The sequence below is a fragment of the Trachemys scripta genome, chromosome 11 (genome assembly GCF_013100865.1).
Source record: "Trachemys scripta elegans isolate TJP31775 chromosome 11, CAS_Tse_1.0, whole genome shotgun sequence".
In the NCBI taxonomy this organism is placed as follows: Eukaryota; Metazoa; Chordata; order Testudines; family Emydidae; genus Trachemys; species Trachemys scripta.
Window position 1 is genome coordinate 902,302 of NC_048308.1, and position 19,810 is coordinate 922,111.

Sequence of the window (19,810 nt, forward strand, 5' to 3'; positions counted from 1 at the left end):
AGGGACAGGGGCTGTACGGGGGCGGGGGCTGTACGGGGCCGGGGGCTGTATGGGGGACAGGGGCTGTACGGGGGACAGGGGCTGTACGGGGCCGGGGGCTGTACGGGGGACAGGGGCTGTACGGGGCCGGGGGCTGTATGGGGGACGGGGGCTGTACGGGGGCGGGGTCTGTACAGGGCCGGGGTCTGTATGGGGGCCGGGGACTGTACGGGGCTGGGGGCTGTACGGGGGACAGGGGCTGTACGGGGCCGGGGGCTGTATGGGGGACGGGGGCTGTACAGAGCCGGGGGCTGTACGGGGGCTGGGGCTTTGTTGGGGATTCCGACGGGGCAGGCCGCAGACGTAATCCGTCTGGAGCCAGAGTCAAAACAGAGCATGGAGCCCAGGATCAGGCCCCTTCGCACTCACTGCCAGGAGAATGTCGACCGAGTGAAGGGAGCTCTGGGGAGGGGGGGCTGGTATCAGAGCAGCGGGCGGGAGCGGGGACAGGGCTGGCTTCTAAACAGAAGCTAAAAGAGAAACAGGGGCAGGACCGTCTAAGGGCTCCGTCTTGCAGCCCCAGGAATCCCGGTTCCCAGAGGGATGCTGTGTGAGGACAAGGGTCCAGGATTGGCCCCTCGTGCCGGGTCAGCTCCCAAGGAGCCAGCGCTCCCATGCTAACCCCCCCATCTTCTCCCCTTCCGAGGGGTCTGGCGAGGGCCAAGACATGGGGAGAACCTGAGAGCAAACAGCATGTTCCTGCAGCCCCCCCCCCCAGCTGAGCCAGCTCCTACAAGGCCCCGAAACGGCCTATCAAAGCGATGCCCAGTGGAAAGCTCGTCCCGCGCCAGCCCCAGCCTGCAGCGAGCACACGGAGAACTCCGGCAACAGCGTCATCAGACTGCGTCCCCCCTGCCACCAGCGGCACGGGCTGGGCATCTCTGCAGGCAGATCTGGGGTGCAGAGTGGGGACCGTTAATAAAAGCTGCTTCAGATCGGGGGGGCTGGAACCATTTGTATAGTGGGGGTGCTGTGAGCCATTGAACCAAATTGTAAACCCTGGGCATGATGGAAATCGCTTCAAGCCGGGGGTGCGGCGGCCCCCCAGCACCCCGAGTGCCAGCACCTCTGCTTCAGAGGCAAAAGCTACTGGGCAGAAGCAGGAGGGTCCTGTTGACTTTTCTTATCGAGTCTCCTCAGCCTGGAGCCGAGCCGCCTGGGAAAAGATTTCTTCCCCCCGTGAGAAACGTTGTGACACAAATGGATATTTTTCATTTTTGCTGCAATATTTCAGGTTCTTGTTGAAAACCCTAAAACCTTTTTTGTTGTTGCTTTTTTTGCTTTTCGGGCTTTGGGTTTTTCAACCACCACACTGACCATTGTTGATCAAAACGAGGTTGGGACGGGGGTGTCCAAAATGTCCAGGGTTTTTGTCGGAAAATGTTTTTCGGTGAAAAGTGTTGCAGCAGCTCTGGCCTGAGCTTGGGACCAGGGTAGCTAGCTACATAATGGCACGAGCGTCTTTCCACCTGGCCAGAGACTTGCTCTGTTTGCAGACATGACAGGCCCTATCTCGGCCCTGGCCACGTCTGTGGCTGCAAAATACATGGTGGGGCACCGATCTGCGGAGCTGCAACTCGGCCCATCTGATTTGCCAGTCACGGTTGTGCCATTCGAGGTGAAGCTGCTTTGATTGCCGCCCGCGGTTTGATTGCCAGCGCGCGAGTGAAAATGTTCCCTGGTGTATTTCTCGGGTACTTAGCAAGCTTCCCAAAGCCTGTTTGCTTTTCAATGATTCATTGCCGTCTGCTTAGCAAGCCACTATGATCTTATGAGATGGAAACAAAATGCAGCTGTGAACCCTTCACAGAACGCCACGCTGCCGATTTGTGCGTTCTTTTTTAAAATTCGCTGGTGTCAAATTAACGAAGCGCTGCTTAAAAGCAATCAGAATCCACTCCCTGCCTCTCCACTAAGGTCTGACAAACTCGTGCCCTGGGGCCCTCCCTCTTTCAGTGCCCAAGCTTAACAGTGGGAAGTTTTTCACTTCGCAGCCACGCAGGTGCCTGCTGTGAAGTTCTCCTTGCCGAGAACACTGGGAGTAGTTGTTACAAAGCAAAGCACCATCGCTGTTCTTAGCAAATGAACTCAGTGCATCTGCAAACAATGGTTTATTTTTAACCCTTTCAAGCCAGCCTAATCAAGGACAATATTCACCAGCACATCATGTACTTCTCCTCCCTCAGGCCTAGTTCTCTTCCAAACCCTCCTTTTCTAGCTCCACTGGCTTCAGAGGAAGAGCCGTTCAAAACGGCGGTGATATCGGCCATTTACAAGCTGGCCCACGTCTCTCCCTCCCCACCTGTTCTCAGTAACGACGGGCCTAGTTTTGCTCAAACTTTCCAAAAAGATTCACGCTTGGATGGAGCCCAAACCTGAAAAAATTGCAGGCCAAAAGGGGAAAGTTTTGGGGCAACTGAAAAAAGGGGGTGTGAGCATGGGAACTCTTGGGCACCCTCGGTCTGGCCGTCGCTAAGCACTGCCGTTCTGATGAGAGCACGGGACTGTTTTAAGCGTTGTCTGACGTTCGAACCCACCAGGGGTCAGAAACAGTTGCAGGCAACGGCCACAGTCACTTCCTGTCTCTTAGCAGAGGCACTTCCCAGAAGCCCATCCGTGGCTGGCGCAGGAGAGCACGAATAAACCTGCCCCAGGGACACGCTGCAACGTGGCGGCACAGCCTGGGTCACCAGAGCCCTCCTGGGACGACAGGATGTTACCGCTCTAGCCTACACAGACTCTGGAGCTATTAGAGAGGCCATGGGAAAGTCAACTTCCCCAGGCCACTGCAGCAGAACACAACAGCTCTGACCCAGCCAGGCCCATCGACTTCCACAGAAACCCCCATGTGCACAGGCGCAAAGACTGAACCTTGCTGAACCAGGCGCTATCTGACAGCAATTCTGAAAACACCAGCCCCAGCTGCAGCTCAGATTCCAGTGTGGCTTTTCACGCTTGGGAGAATTCATCTGTGCAGGCTTCATGTACACTAGGGGCTGCCCAAACTGGCCCCAACCATGAGAGTGTTGACAGTTTACCAGGAGAACGTAAGAACAGCCAGACTGGGTCAGACCAAGGGTCCATCCAGCCCAGTATCCTGTCTTCCGACAGTGGCCAATGCCAGGTACCCCAGAGGGAACAATGAGAACAGGGCAATTATCGAGCAATCCATCCCCTATTGGCCAGTCCCAGCTCCTGGCAGTCAGAGGTTTAGGGACACCCAGAGCAGGGGGATGCATCCCTGACCAGCCGGCTAACAACATTGATGGACTTCTATGAACTTATCTAATTATTTTGAATCCAGTTATACTTTTGGCCTCCACAACATCTCCTGGCAAGGAGTTCCACAGATTGACTGTGCATTGTTTGAAGAAATACTTCCTTCAGTTTGTTTTAAACCTGCTGCCTATTAATTTCATTGGGTGACCCCTGGTTCTTGTGTTATGTGAAGGGGTAAATTAAACTTCCTATTCACTTTCTCCACACCAGTGATGGTTTTATAGACCTCTATCAGATCCCCTCTTAGTTGTCTCTTTTCTAAGATGAACAGTTCCAGTCTTTTTAATCTCTCCTCATATAGAAGCTGTTCCAAACCTTTAATCATGTTTGTGGCCCCTCTCTGTACCTTTTCCAATTCTAATTTCTTTTTTAGATGATGCAACCAGAAGTCAAGGTGTGGATGTACCACGGATTTCTATAGTGGCAGTATGATATTTTCTCTTATTATCTACCCTTTTCCTAATGGTTTCTAACATTCTGTTCGCTTTTTTGACAGCTGCTACACATGGAGTGGATGTTTTCAGAGAACTATTCACACGGACTCCAAGATCTCTCTCTTGAGTGGTAACAGCTAATTTAGATCCCATCATTTTATATGTACAGTTGGGATTATGTTTTCCAATGTCCATTGCTTTGCATTTATTAACATTGAATTTCATCTGCCATTTTGTTGCTCAGTCACCCAGTTTTGTGAGATCCCTTTGTAACTCTTTGCAGTCAGTTTTGAACTTAACTATCCTGAGTACTTCTGTATCATCTGCAAACTGCCACCTCACTGTTTACCCCCTTTTCCAGATCATTTATGAGTATGTTGAATAGCACAGGTCCCCATACAGATCCTTGGGAGACCTCGCTATTTACCACTTTCAATTGTTAAAACTGACCATTTATTCCTACTTTTTGTTTCTTGTTTTTTAACCAGTTCCTGACCCCTGAGAGGACCTTCCCTCTTATCCCATGACAGTTTACTTTGCTTCAGAGCCTTTGGTGAGGGACCACCTCAAAGGCTTTCTGAAAATCCAGGTATATAATATTACCTGGATCACCCTTGTCCACATGCTTGTTGACACCCTCAAAGAATTCTAATAGATTGGTGAGGCGTGATTTCCCTTGACACAGACCGTGTTGACTCTTCCCCAACATATTGTGTTCATCTACAAGTCTGATAATTCTGTTCTTTACTATAGTTTCAACCAGTTTGCCTGGTATTGAAGTCAGGCTTACCGGCCTGTAATTGCTGGGATCGCCTCTGGAGCCTTTTTGAAAAATTGGTGTCACATTAGCGATCCTCCAATCATCTGGTGCAGAGGCTGATTTAAGCAATAGGTTCCGCACCACAGTTACTAGTTCTGCAATTTCATATCTGAGTTTCTTCAGAACTCTTGGGTGATACCATCTGGTCCTGGTCACTTATTACTGTTTAATTTATTGATTTGTTCAAAAACTTTCTCCACTGACACCCCAATGTGGGACAGTGCCTCAGATTTGTCCCTAACAAGAATGGCTCAAAATCTCCCTCACAAAGTTGGCAATGAAGACTGATGCAAATAATGCATTTAGCTTCTTCACAATGGCCTTGTCTTCCTTGAGTGCTCCATTAGCCCCTCGATTGTCCAGTGACCCCACTGATTGTTTGGCTGGCTTCCTGCGTCTGATGTACTTATAAAAAGGTCACACTAATTAATTTGCATTAAACTGAGCCAAATACTGCTGCCTTCCTCTTTAATGTGGAAGCAGACTCTGTAGAGACTACAATCCCAGCATGCAATGTGGCCTGTTTGGGTCAAACTAGAGTGTTGCATGATGGGACCTAGACCTCCTGCTGGTGTCGACACCATCATGGTGTGGGCCAAGTGGAGTTGGATGGAGAGCTGAAGTCATGCAGTCACCTCTCCCCATTAACGGGCTGTGGTTCTTTCTAGGCCACCATCAGAACCAACCAGAACCTGCCACTGAACCCCGGCCAGTTTTTTGAGTTTGGAGCAATTTCCGCTGAGGTTTTCCCATCACCCTTCCTGGTACCGACTCGCCATGCTCCTGGGACCTGGCTGGGAACGGCTGATCGGTGCCATTCCCAGCCTGACACAGCAAACACTGGACCTCTCCCAAATCACCTGGGATTTCTGGTCTGGTTTGACTGGTTCAGGAGGCTCCTGGAAGTTCCTAGGAATTGGGGCGCTCAGCCAAACCTCCAGACCCTGCCCATCGCATGGTGTCAGCAGGGCCGCGCCAATGGCCTTCCAAAAACTACCCCGCTCCAGGAGTTCTGCCCACGCAAAGGGGCAGAGCGAGTGCCCGGCTCCTCTGAGGAGCGGGGATGCTGCCAGTTGCAACATGTTTCCTGTTCTCTCTCTTCTTCCCTCCCCCTCCCCCTCCCTCTTTTCCTAATTAAACTGCAGGTGAACCTACCAGGCCGTGGCAACACGCCAGATACAAAATTCCTCCATGCAGATCGGAACTTGCCTCCATGCAGCTTCCGAACGCGCCGCTCTGAGAATGCGGCCGCTCTCCACTGCCAGTCCAGTCGCAGTGACGGGAATGACAGCCCGGGGCGGCTTGCTTGTTTTCAGGGTGGTCAGGCCCAGATCCACAACGACCCCTAGGCACCTTTCAGTGGAAAGGAGGAGCCTAAATACCTCTGTGGAGCCAGGCCCAAGTGGCTAGGGGGCTGCAGTAGGACTCAGGAGACCACCGAGCGCACCCTCTCTGTGCTGCCCTTCCCCTGTGTCCTGCTAGTTGGATTTTAAGCTCTTTAGGGTGAGCATTAAGGGACAAGGGATTGAGGTGCCCAGAGAGGCAGATAGGTGGGATTTGGAAAAGGGCCTACAGGCATTTTTGAAATCTATGGGAATTAGGCACCAAACTTGCCTTGACCCTCTGAATGTCCTCCCAGGTGCCAGTCAGCATCTTTAGGCACCTAAATCCTCTGGGATCCTCTGCAGCACACAGCCCCATGGGGCCCCGATCTCAGCTGGGGCCTCCCTTGCCTCTGCCATGCCTGCGCTGTCTCCTGCATGGGGCGGAGAATGGCCGTGCGCACCCGACTCCAGCCCAGCTACCCGTAAAGAAATGGAGGGTGGCTGCTCTACCTAGACACCCGCAACAACCGGTGGCGACGCGCCTGTCGACGGGGCGAGCGTCGCCTGGAACGAGGCTGATGGACCAGGTCCGTCCCACGTAGGCCCATGAGCAGGGCCGCACTCTGCAGGCAGAGCGCCCTGTGCCGCGGAGAAGCTATCTGCAGTCATCATTACAGTGTATAGCCGATATTGCCCCCGCCTGCCTGGCTCTAGCACCCCCAAGCCCCCGGTCTGCCTCACAAAACCCCCTCTGTATCAGGCCTGGTGAGACGTGCCTTCCCTGAAATAACCCCTCGGCTGGAACGTGCCCTGCATGAGAAGACCACTCCCGGACCTGCTGGCTGTACCCTAGAAATGCCACTGGTATGGCTGGGTGGAAACGGCTGGGCCAGGGGTTGACTGGGAGAAACCTGTCCCAAGAAGCCAGCAGACCCCACTCGCTCCTCACCTGTATCTCAAACAACGTTCTTCCCAGCAGCTCTCCTGGCACCAGCACGAGTCTCAGTGGGCCCGGCCGACTGCTCGGTGCTGCCTGGTGCCCCGGAGAGGGCGTCTCTCCCAGCCCGGGAAGCCCTGGCGTGGCTGGGGTTTGAGGAATTGGCAGGCCAAGGCCCAGCGGACACAGGGCCAGAGCTGCTAAGACCCAGCCGTGGGGAGAATCAGCAAGGGGCGGAGGCCTGGACGGGAGCTGGGGAGGAGCGTGCCTGGTGCCGGGGGCTGGCTGTTAGAAAGAGGGAGACGGGAGGCGGGCGAGCCCGGACGGGAGGCCCTGGACGTTTGCTAGCCGCTCACTCGCCTCAGGCTGTGATCTCGCAGGTTCTGCAGAGCTGAGTCTGGCCAGCCCTCGGACAGGAGATCTCCCCAGGAAAACCCCTTGTGCATCCCGGCCAGGCCCCCGGAGGTGTTAAGGGTGCCATGCCAGTGGAGGTGCCATCTCCTTGGGGAGACGTAAAACCCCAGGCGCTGCCCACGTGGGGTCACTCGAGAGCCCAGGATTCCCTTGGTAAGACGCCAGGTGCAGCTGCCAGTGCCCGCCTCAGGTGCCAAGTATCGGGGGGCAGCCGGGTTAGTCTGTAGCCACAAAAACAAGGAGGAGTCCGGTGGCACCTTCAAGACGAACAGATTTATTTGGGTATAAGCTTTCGTGGGTAAAAACCTCACTTCTTCAGATGCATGGAGAAGTGGGTTTGTTACCCAGGAAAACTTATGCCCAAATAAATCTGTTCGTCTTGAAGGTGCCACCGGACTCCTTGTTTTTTCAGCTCAGGTGGTTTATTCCTCTCCCTAAAACCCCAGTGTCTACTGAACACAGCCCGGAGCGTCACTTCCTGTCCTAAACTGTTGTGTGGCGCTGCTGGGCGCGGTCGCGTCCCACCCCAGAGGGGGCTGCATTCCCATGGACAGAGGCGTTGGATGCCGGGTGCAATAGAAAGACCCCAGGCGGCGCCTGTGGCCAGGAGGACCGGGCCGCGGCTGTTCACCTGGCGCTTGTGCCCAAACCCCGCGTTTGAGCCGAGCGAGGGGGAGGTTTAGGGCCAGGGGGGGTCGTTCGCAGCTGTTCGTTGGCGAGGCTCTTCCGCCGATCCACTTCCATGACTCCCCCCGGGCGGCCGGACTCGGAGCGAGCGAGGCGCCGGAGCGGCCCCCACAAATAATTCAGAGGGAGGGAGGGAGGCGCACGCTCTGAGCTGATGGCGGCAGCGGGAACGCGATGAAAGATTCAAGGGCTCTGTCACTTCGGGTTACGAGCAACCAGCCCGCGGGCGCCTGGAGATCCCGGCGGCAGCGCGTGGAGCGAGAGCCGGGCCCCGGGGGAGCCGCGCGCATTAGCGCCAGCGGCACAGAGCCCGCGGGCCGCTCTGCTGGGGCCCGGGGGAGGCCATTAGCGCCCCTGCTCTCACGGCCGGTTGGTTTGTTTGCAAAGCGGAGTTCGGAGCCGCTTGGAAACCCGCCAGGGCAGCGAGCCCACCTGGCAGGGCCGGCTACCGTGCGCCCTGGCTCTTAGCTCCCGGCCGTGGTTTGCGTGCCCGCCCTCTGCCCCAGCACGCACACCCCGCACTGGGAGACCCGTGGCCATTCCCGCCCTGGCTTGTAGAGGACGCTCCTGCGCTGTCCTGCCCGCTCAGGTCCCCGGGGCGGGTCCGCCGGGTTGGGAGAAGTCTGAAGTCAGAGGCCGCAGCAGAAAGTTGCCGAGCCCAGAGCGTGGGCCTGGCCCGCCCCGCGCACAGCCCCTGGCCAGGTGGGGCGTGTGGCCGAGTCAGTGGGCTGAGAGCCAGGACTTGGGGCAGGATGGTTTCCTGGCGTTTTTCTCCGGTGATTGGGCTCCCGCTGCCCCGATTATCAGCGGGCAGGTCCAGGGCCCCCCAAGGGGGTCTCCGGTTGGGCACCCCAAAGAACTGGTCACTTCTGAGGCGCATGGCCAGGTTCCCTCCCGATCCAATGACTCCCACGGGAGCCAGTGGGCGCAACAGATTCTCTATTTCCCAAGACCCAGCCCCCTCCGAGCAGGGCACGATTCGGGGCTCCTTGGGACGCTGAGAATCGCCCGTTTCGGCCCCGCCCCAAACCCGATAATAACATGCCCCAGCGTCAATGCTACAGGTGGGCCGAGATCAAAGTCATTGCAAATCCGCAGCTAGGAATTGCCCTCCTGGGCAGGGCCGCCCAGAGGATTCAGGGGACCTGGGACAAACCAATTTCGGGGGCCTTTACATAAAAAAAGTTACAATACTATAGAATACTATAGTCTGGTGGGGCCCCTACAGGGCTGGGGCCGCGGCAAATTGCCCCACTTCCCCCCCCCCCTGCTCCTGGGTCAATGCCAGGGCCTACTCCAGACACCAGTTTACCAAGCAAGTGCTTGGGGCGGCCACTCCCGAGAGGGGCGGCAGGTGCAGTTGTTCGGAGGCAATTCGGGGGACAGGCTGGCCTGAAGCACCCGGCTCAGTCTCTTCCACAGCGGGGAGGAAAACGGTCAACACCCGTCCCAGGGCAGAACCCCGCGGCCCGGGCTGGGAGCCTTCGGCCCGGTCCTAGCCCCGCTCTCCCGACCCGCTTCTGAGCCCCGACACAACTTGCCGGCTCGCCCCGGGCCAGCTCCGTTCCTGTCACTCTGAACCGCTGCCCAAGAGAGCAGCAAACAGGCCGGCGGGTGTTACTGAGGGGTCTGGGGATGCCCGAGGAGGCTGCAAACGAAGCAGTAAGCAGCCAGTGTTTGGCACGACACTGACTCGTCTCAGCGGGAACATCCCCCGCCCTGCCAGGGCGCTCCACCCCGCAGCATGGGTCGTTACACAGAAGCTGGTCTTTGGTCGGAGGAAACCGCCCTGGCTGCCCTGTGGGGAGTGAGCCGCCCGCAATGGGGGGCTGGGCCCTCAGGTTAGCTACAGATCTGTGATGACATTTGGGTTCCTCAGCGTTGCGTTGTGAATAACCGGATCTAATCCGGATTCCTCCCACCCGGGCTCAGTCTCCCCGTGGAGACAGCGAACCTACTGGCGCGAGTGAGCGCTGCTCGCGCCAGGGGGGTTTTCAGAGCTCCGGCTCTACATTCATTAGCCGAGTCTTTCCCCCTCTCCCGGCCTCGAGAGCCCCTGTAGCCCCGGGCCTGGGGTATTTCCCACTAATGCAACCGTGCTCGCGCGTCGTTTTCTGGGGGCTTTGCACATCAGAGTCTCTCCCGTGGGTGGGAATCGGGCTCCGCCGCAGCCCAGCGCGCCCCAGCCCGGGGTGTGTCTGACGGAGCAGGAGCCGTGCGCCGCTGGGGGCGGGGGCTCTGACCCCCTGGGGCTACTGGGCTGGGCCGGCTTGGGCGATGCAGGGACCTCGGACCTGGAGAGAGCTGTCTGGAGGCCGGGCAAGGCAGGGGCATCGCCTGTGAGCGAGCCCAGCACCCTACCCTGAAACCAGGGAGAGCTGAGCGGGCCGAGCGCCACAGGGGCTCTCCCGGAGCGGGTCTGGGCCCGGACTTCCACAGCCCGGGTCTGGCTCCCCCCACGGGACAAGGGACTGTTCCCGCGGGACGGCTGGCTGTGGTGGGGGTCGGGTCACAGAGGGAGGCGTCTGTCCCGGAGCTGGGACCGATCCATGGGAGGCGATCCCAGAGCAGGGAGTCGGATGCCGGGGGGATCCCTGAGACCTGCTAGGTACAGACTTGCAGGAACCGAACCTGGACGTGAGGAGTTGGGGTGGTCACCCCACTGCCGGGGAGGATCACATCCGGTCCCCCCAAATCCCCTGCTTTCCTTGTTCACATCCTGTCCTGCGGCGCTGCTGCTGGCCGCCTGCCACCTCCCACCCCAGAGCTGGCTGCATTTCCGAGGCGAGCGAGGCGCTTCCTGAGACAAAGCCCGCTGCCCCCGGGGCCCGAGAGAGCTCTGCCGGAGTGAGGGGCGCACAAACGGGGCTGGGGCTCGGAGAGACGCTTGGGGCGGTCTGGGGCAGGCGCGGGGCGGGCATGGGGCTCGGGAGAGGGGTTTTGAGAAGAAACAGGCCTCGGCTGTCGGAATAGAAAAGGGATTCCGAAGTGGGGCTGCAGTACCCAGCCACCCCTGCGGTTCCCACTGGCTCTGTAGCTCCCGGCCTGGGCAGTTCACTCCGAGGCCGCAGGGTGCCCGGCGCAGGACCTGCCCCGGGCGTAGCGGCGGGGAGGGCGCAGTGTGCCCAGGGGGCGGGCGCCCCGGCCCTTACCTCGGCTGAAGATGAGGCTCTCGTAGGGGATCTTGTTCTTGGTCTCCAGGCTGGAGCAGTTCCAGCGCTGGTCCCGGAACTGGTGCTGGCACTCGTGGATGGCGATCTGCATGCCCTGGATGGCGGAGGCCGTCACGTCGGGGTGGCGGACGCACACCTCCAGCTGGCGCCGCGTCAGGCCGGGCAGCGTCAGGCACACGGTGTTGGCGTTCAGCACCGGCTCCGACGGCAACTTCAGGCCCAGGATTTCGTTGGCGCAGGAGCTGGAAGGGAAGGGAGAGCCAGGCTCAGCGCCCTGCCCTGCCGCCTCGCCCGCCCAGGGCGCCAGGGGAAAGCCCCGCAGAGACCCAGTCACGGGGAGGCCCCCGCCGCGCAGGGCAAAGTCCCCACAGGGAGGGGGCAGCCGGGCCGGCCGGTGGAGCCAGGCCCCGGAGAGACCCGCCCACCAGCCCAGCGATTCTGAGCGGGGTGGGGAGTCGGGGCAGGGGATGGGTAGGCAGCCAGAAATCCCCAGCCGCAGCCTCTTTTCCACGGGCTCTCCAGCTCTGCCTCGGGCTTGGAGAGGATTGGACAGGCCTCTTCCCTGCCAGCTCTTATCCCAGCCCATCACCGCGGTATCTGGGCACCTTCTAGTCATGCACCAAGTCACCTGACCGACACCTGTCATGTGTGGAACCGGGCGGCGAAGAGAACCAAGATCAGAACCTAGGCAGACAGACAGACGGAAAGTGTGGGCCCCTTACGGAACGAGGGAGGCAACCTAGTGACAGAGGATGTGGAAAAAGCTAATGTACTCAATGATTTTTTTGCCTCAGTCTTCACAAACAAGGTCAGCTCCCAGACTGCTGCACTGGGCAGCACAGCACAGGGAGGAGGTGAGCAGCCCTCTGTGGAGAAAGAACAGGTTAAGGACTATTTAGAAAAGCTGGACGAGCTCAAGTCCATGGGGCCGGATGTGCTGCATCTGAGGATGCTGAGGGAATTGGCTGATGTGATTGCAGAGCCATTAGCCATTATCTTTGAAAACTCATGGCGATCGGGGGAGGTCCCGGACGATTGGAAAAAGGCTAATGTAGTGCCCATCTTTAAAAAGGGGAAGAAAGAGAACCCGGGGAACTACAAATGGGTCAGCCTTACTTCCGTCCCCGACAAAATCATGGAGCAGGTCCTCAAGGAATCCATTTTGAAGCACTTGGAGGAGAGGAAAGTGATCAGGAACCAGGGCCGGCTCCAGGGTTTTGGCCGCCCCAAGCAGCCAAAAAAAAAAAAAAGCTGTGATCGCGATCTGCGGCGGCAATTCGGCGGCAGGTCCTTCACTCCAAGCGGGAGTGAGGGACCGTCCGCCGAATTGCCACCGAATAGCTGGACGTGCCGCCCCTCTCCGGAGTGGCCGCCCCAAGCACCTGCTTGCCAAGCTGGTGCCTGGAGCCGGCCCTGTCAGGAACAGTCAACATGGATTCACCAAGGGCAAGTCATGCCTGACCAACCTGATTGCCTTCTATGATGACAAAACTGGCTCTGTGGATATGGGGAAAGCGGTGGATGTGTTATTCCTTGACTTTAGCAAAGCTTTTGATATGGTCTCCCACAGTATTCTTGCCAGCAAGTTAAAGTACGGCTTGGATGGATGGACTATAAGGTGGATAGAAAGCTGGTTAGATTGTTGGGCTCAACGGGTAGTGATCAATGGCTCCATGTCTAGTTGGCAGCTGGTTTCAAGCGGAGTGCCCCAAGGGTTGGTCCTGGGGCCGGTTTTGTTCAACATCTTTATTAATGATCTGGATGAAGGGATGGATTGCACCCTCAGCAAGTTTGCAGATGACACTAAACTGGGAGGAGTGGTAGATACGCTGGAGGGTAGGGACAGGATACAGAGTGACCTAGACAAACTGGAGGTTTGAGCCAAAAAAAACCTGATGAGGTTCAACAAGGACAAGTGCAGAGTCCTGCACTTAGGAAGGAAGAATCCCATGCACTGCTACAGACTAGGGACCGACTGGCTAAGTGGCAGTTCTGCAGAAAAGGACCTGGGGGGTCACAGTGGACGAGAAGCTGGATATGAGTCAGCAGTGTGCCCTCATTGCCAAGAAGGCCAATGACATATTGGGCTGTCTTAGCAGGAGCATTGCCAGCAGATTGAGGGAAGTGATTATTCCCCTCAGGGCCGACTCCAGGCACCAGCTTCTTAAGCAGGTGCTTGGGACGGCTGCTCCGGAGAGGGGCGGCAGGTCCAGGTATTCAGCGGCAATTCGGTGGAGGGTCCCTCACTCCGCCAAATTGCCGCCGCAGATCGCGATCGCGGCTTTTTGTTTTGTTTTGTTTTGTTTTGGCTGCTTGGGGCGGCCAAAACCCTGGAGCCGGCCCTGATTCCCCTCTATTTGGCACTGGAGAGTATTGCATCCAGTTTTGGTCCCCCCACTACAGAAGGGATGTGGATAAATTGGAGAGAGTCCAGGGGAGAGCAACAAAAATGATTAGGGGGCTGGGGCAAGGTTGAGGGAACTGGGGTTATTTAGTCTGCAGAAGAGAAGAATGAGAGGGGATTTGATAGCAGCCTTCAACTATCTGAAGGGGGGTTCCAAAGAGGATGGAGCTCGGCTGTTCTCAGTGGTGGCAGATGACAGAACAAGGAGCAATGGTCTCAAGTTGCAGTGGGGGAGGTCCAGGTTGGATATTAGGAAACACTATGTCACTAGGAGGGTGGTGAAGCACTGGAATGGGTTACCTAGGGAGGTGGTGGAATCTCCTTCCCTAGAGGTTTTTAAGGTCAGGCTTGACAAAGCCCTGGCTGGGATGATTTAGTTGGGAATTGGTCCTGCTTTGAGCAGGGGGTTGGACTAGTTACCTCCTGAGGTCTCTTCTAACCCTGATCTTCTAGGATTCTAGGGGTGTATATGGAGACAGACAACAGAGAGGGTGTCTGGGGATGAATGGGTGGATGGCTAGACAGAGGGCGTGTGTAGAGATAGAGTGGAGGGTATGAGAGATTAGATAGGTAGAGGAGGTGTATGAGGATGGGTGGAAGGATGGATGGTGGGAGGACATGTGGGGACGCATGGACAGCAGCCCCAGAGACCCAGGACCGGTTTGGGTGACCACTAAGCTTTTGGCTCATTAACCAAGCCGAGGGCCAGTCAGTGATGGGGCTCACCCCCTGCAGTGCAGTCCCCCCAGATTTGCAGCTGTCACTGAGATCAGACTCCCTGAGTCCCTGTGTCTCCTGTGGGATGGGCGTGGACCGAGCATGCAGAGCTCAGCATCAGCCCTGCTGCCATGTTGAAATTCTATTGCTGGTCTACCCAGGTTCGTGGCCCACCCCTATCACCCTGGTATCTGGGCACTTGCCAGTGTGCATTAGACAACAGGACTGCCATCTGTGCCAGGGGGTTCGCTCTCTCTCACCCTCTCCCAGACGGGGAGCTGTGCGTCCGGGGCAGGACTGAGTTTTCTAACATCTCCGGTGCTCTGTGTCTCTGTCAGCGGAGGTCGGTCAGAGAAATGTCCCTGGCACGGGGAGGAGGGGCTGGGAGGTTTGGGATGGTCCTTCCTCCCTCAGTCAGCGTCCAGCCCTAAGCATGCTCTGTCCCCTGCCTGGATGAGTTTTCCCCCGATCGCAGAATGCCTCGTGGGGCCTGAGGAGCAGAGCTCTGCCTGGGTCTCCAGCCCGGACCCCTGGAGCACTAGAAGACAGGGACCAAGTCCTGGACTGTGGGGCGCCGGTGTGGGGCGTGGGGACAGGTGCCCATGTTGCAGCCCAGCCAGGTAACGTTGTTCTGTGCTAGCTTCAGGAAAGGTGACCATGGAGCCCGGCCCTTCGTCTCCTGTCTCTCTCACCACCGGCAGAACCTCATGTTCCACTCCGCGGCGGCGTCTGTGCCCGAGACCCTCTTGCCAGGGATCTGAAAGTCAAGCTGGGCTCTGCCGGGCGACTCTCCGCCTCTCTCTCTGGCACCTGCTGGGAAGTCTCGGGCCTGGCCCGGGCCGGCTTGTCCCTCTTAGGTGACGTTCCGCGCCGTGCTCCCAGGCTGTGTCCATGTTCACCGTGGGGCTCCCAGGTCGGCTGTGCTAGGGCCACCCCAGTGGGCCCGGGCCTGTCGCTGGCACCAGGGGCCAGGCCGCCCTCCCTGTCCTGGCCTCGTTGAATCTCAGGAGCCAGTGGAGGCCTGAAAGCACGTGGGGGGGGGAGGGGCTGAGGTCACCCAGCGGCAGGGTCCTGGTCCCGGAGGGGCATCATCAGAAAGCCTGGTGGGGACAGCATAGGTTCGCCCCTTCATACCAGGGCCCAGCTCCCAAGCTCCTTGTCTGGGCCCAGCTCCCGGGGTCTGTCCAAGTCAGGCCTGGAACAGGCCTCTTCGCTCCTTCTTCGGCGGGTCCCTCTGCACCGGCTCTGCCGCTTGACTCGGGCCTTTCTTTGGGATTCGCCAAAGCCAGAGAAGAGCCCCACAGCACCAGCGCCTTCAAAGGCCGAGCCCCCCGCAGCCAGGGCCGGACGCCAGCCAGGTGACGGGACTCGCTTGGGGAGGCGCTGGGCTCGGTCTGATTCCAAAGAGAGACTGCTGAACTTGAATTAATATGCAAATTAGATACAATTAACTTAGGTTTGAACAGAGACTGGGAATGGTTGGGTCATTACACTCATTGAATCTATTTCCTCATGTTAAAATATGTTAACATATCCGCACACCTTCCATGGGTCACCTGGATTATCACTTCAAAGGTGTTTTTCTCTCCTGCTGAGGATAGCTCATCTCAATTGATTGGCCTCTTACAGTTGGTCGGGGGAGACTCCCACTTTTCATGTTCTCTGTATGTATAAATCTCTTTCTGTGTGTTCCTGTCTATGCATCGCATGAAGTGGGCTGTAGCCCACGAAAGCTTATGCTCAAATAACTGTGTTAGTCTCTAAGGTGCCCCAAGGACTTCAATTCTTCTTGCGGATACAGACTAACAGGGCTGCGACTCTGAAATCTGCCCTGGCTGGAACTCATCGAGGGGCTCCCATCAGGTCCGGCAGCCTGGACGCCGTTTTACACCCAGGTGACTAAACCCGTTCTCCCTTTCAGTGCCGCGGGGCCAGGCTCGGAGCTCAGCTCGCTCCGGCGCCAATCCGGAGTGGCCCCGCCGAAGTCGCTAGGGGAGCGGGCGCAACCTTAACACCCGGTGCAGGGAGCTCCCCAAGTCCTGACCCCAATTCGGAGTCACTCCTGGTTTGCCCCCGCCTGTCAGATCAGGATCAGTCCCGCTGTGCATGTCCCAAGCCAAGAGACTTTCAGCCCCACACGTCTCTGACTTACGGGTGGTTTGCTCTGCTCTCCTGCCCCTCTTCCTTCGCTCCATCCTCTCCCGCCAGCCCCCACCCCAATCCAATGGGGGGGGGGCGTGCCAGGGCGGCTGGAAATCATGTGCGGCCGCTGTCATCTTCTTCTCTGATCCCCCGGCGCTGCCGCATCGCCCCCGCCCCCCCGGACTAAGTGGGTTTAAACACGATTTCACGGTGAAAGGCCCGCGGGTCACAGGCTGCGGCTGTTTTAATTAATACACGTTCCAGCGTCAACACATTCTGTGCGAACGGGGGGGCCAGCCCAGAACCAGGAGCTGGAGCGAGCCGGGGGGGGGGGTTAACCCTTCCCTGCCCGCCGCCCGGAAGTTTGGCAGCTGGTGGGGGAGCCGGGGAGATCGAAGGAAGACGTCTGGAGTGGCCTGTGATGCGGGGGGGTCATGGCCAGCGAAGGGGGGAACGTCGGGGTCCCCCGGGTACTGGACGTGGGGCACAAGCCGGCTCCCCACCCCCAGCCCCTGTTTCCCTCGGATTTGGGATGAAAGGGACCTACCGACCAAAAGAGCTCGGTTCTCCTGGCCCCGCCCTTCGGGAGCGCCCCGGCATCCCAGCTCGGGTGGCCACAGGGGCGCCCCGTCCCCCTCCAGGGAGGGGGATGCAGCGCTCCCTGCCCGGACAGACCCCGAGTTGCCTGGAGTAAGGACACCCCCGGCTGCGCTTCCAGCTGGAGGGCCCAGCGCCAGGCTCCGGCGGCGTTTCCCGAACCCCGCCCTGCACGGGGGCTGGTCGGGGAGCGCCCTGCGCCTCCCCCGGCACAGGTGGGTAAAACCTCCCTTTGTGCAGCCCGGGAAAGGCAAACAAACTCCCAGGGGACTGTCCTGACATGCGAATCTTCGTGTGAATTAACCCGGCGATACACCGGCCTGGCAGCCACATGGACCAGCGGCTACGTGTGAAGCCCAGATTGTCCAGGGCTCGAACTAGCCGGTCGACTCCTTGTTTTTTAAATAGGGGCAGCGAAACCCCCCAAATACCCACTCCCCCCCATCATGGGACCCTAGAACCGACCCCGGGACACAACTTGGCCCACCTCAGCCAGCAAGGCAATGAGAGAGCTGGGGAAAGAACCCAAGAGTCCTGGGCCCCTGTCTAGACAAAACTCGCTCCTTAGCCCTGAATTGTGAGCCATTGGGAGGTGGGCAGCGCAGCCCATTAGACAGCCCGGCCTGGTCGTGTGGGAGCGGAGCTGGGGGGGGGGGTGGCGGGACAGCTGGTTCTGAACTTCTTTTCTCCACATGCTCCAGCAGGAGAGGACCCGATTCGGAGCGGGCCAGGAGCCGCGGCGAGCCCTGCCCGAGCAGACGGACAATTCCCCCTTGCAGGGGTTGCTCTGCGGTCCGGGTGGACCCGGCCGAGGCTGGGGTCTGACCTCGCGTGGCCGGGGTGCCACACGGGGCCACTCGAGGGACGCTGCTCCCGGTTTTCGCCGCGGGAGGCGAGCCGGAGTCAGGCTTCGCCCGGCTGCTCCGCCAATCGGCGCCTGACCCAGAAAGCAAGGCCGAGCAGAGGCGGCTTCCATGGCACTTGCGAGGAAAAGCAAATTCCCCTCCGGGGAGAATTTCCACACGGCGGAGGAGATCTCTAGGAAGGGAAGCGGATTATCGGGAGGGGACGGGAGGGGGGTGGTTAACACACGGGGGAAATAATCCTCCCGAATCCGTCACAGAACATTGGCAATCCGGTTCAACGTCGCGTTCCGGAGAGGCAGAGCGCGCTGCGATTCCCAAAGGGCTCCGAAGTGACATCGCCTCTCCTGGGGCCCGTGGGTGGCTGCGCGACTCAGCTCCCGGGAGCACGGGGCAGCTGGCGAGGGACCACTGGCCAGGACACAAGCCTGGGTCCTGGGGGCCCCACCACGGCTAAAACCAGGCGAGTTTAGGAAGTGGGCGCGGAGTCCGAGCGCGGCGGGGGGGGGGGGGGCGTACCTTCGCAGCCAGAGGCCGAGGAGAAGCAGGGAGCAGAACCCGGGCAGCAGGGCCAGACCCATCTTGTGTCCCGCTGGCTCGGTGGGGGGCTTGGCAGTCGCGCCGCGCTCGGGTTTGCGGGGGGAGGGGGGGCGTTGGGTTTCCCGTGGTGGTTTCCCCGGCTGCTGCTGGTTCTTGTCTCTTCTCGCTGCTTCTCGCACTTCCCTCCGCTCCTCAGGACCTCAGGGATCCCCCGCCTGGATTGGTGGGTTGACAGTCCCAGCAGGACGGGGCCATCCTCGCCGCGGGCAGCCCCCAGCCCCCCACCCCCCAGCACAACCCCAACTACATGGACCAGGCAGGGCGGCTCCCCCCTCTACGAGGACATCAAAGTTCCGAGGAGCCGCCGGCTGTTTGCGGGGGGAAGAGCTGCTCTCATTCCAGGCTCCATGTGGACAGGTCCTGCCCCTCCGCCCCCCAGCCAAGCCTCCAGCCGGGGGAGGGGGGCCTAGCTGCAGGGGGCTGGCAGAGGCAGAACGAGGGGGCAGGCTGCCCCCCTACCCAGCCCCCCCTTGGCTTCTCTCTTTGCCACTGGGCCTCGCTTTGCTCAGAGCTGCCTGTCCCGTGCGCCCCGGGCGGGGCGCTCCGGTGCCTGGGGCGGGGCGCGTGCGGGGGTGTGTGTGTCTCTCCTGGGGGGGGGGGACAAGCTCCCCTGGATCTTGTAGGCGCACGTGGAGCCCCAGCTGCTCCCCCTCCCCGCCGCTTTCTCCAGCAGCCTCCGGCTCAGCGCCTCCCTGCGCCCCGCAGCCGCCTGGAACCGTCTTCTGGCGAAGAGCGCAGCGGGCAGGGTCCCGGCCCGGCTCGCACCGGGGCTGCGGCGGCTGCTCTGCCTGGGATCGCGCTGCGTTCCTCAGCGCCCGGAGCCCGAGTCCCGACACGTCTGGGCAGGAGCCCGCAGGGGAAGGACGGGGGCAGAGGGTGGCAGCGGCAGCGGCGCAGGCGGGGCGAGGAGGGAGCGTGCCACACACGGCCTGCCGGGGAGGGGGCGTGCGGGCGGGGCGGGGATGGAGGTGTTGGTGCATGGATCTCTGGGGTGTGCATGGATGTATAGGGGTGTGCATGGATGTGTGTGTGTGCGTGCGCGCATGGATACGTAGGGGTGTGCATGGAGGTGTGTGTGCATGGGTCTCTGGTGTGTGCATGGATATATAGGGGTGTGTGTGCGCGTGGATACATAAGGGTGTGGATGGAGGTGTGTGTGCATGATATAGAGGGCTTTGCATGGATATGTGTGTGTGTGCGCGCGCGTGGGGGTGTGGATAGAGGTGTGTATGCATGGATATATAGGGGTGTACCTCGCTGTGGATGCATGCATGTGGATGTGACAGCGTGCATGGATATAGGGGTATGGATGTGTGTGTATGGGTGTGCACGGATGTGTGTGCATAGGTATATGTGGATGTGCATGTGTGGCTGGCTGG

At 59.3% G+C, this 19,810-nt stretch overlaps 1 protein-coding gene across 1 annotated transcript in view; it reads right to left on the reverse strand.

The window, feature by feature from the left end:
* The window catches only part of WNT10A (Wnt family member 10A), a 44,281-nt gene extending 25,869 nt beyond the window's left edge, over positions 1 to 18,412 (reverse strand). Inside the window, exons 1-2 of the mRNA XM_034785892.1 lie at positions 18,351 to 18,412; positions 11,088 to 11,350 (exon numbers count right to left, since the gene is read on the reverse strand). Coding sequence (XP_034641783.1) covers positions 11,088 to 11,350; positions 18,351 to 18,412 — 325 coding nt within the window. The remainder of the gene's footprint in view (positions 1 to 11,087; positions 11,351 to 18,350) is intronic.
* Positions 18,413 to 19,810: the final 1,398 nt, after the last annotated feature.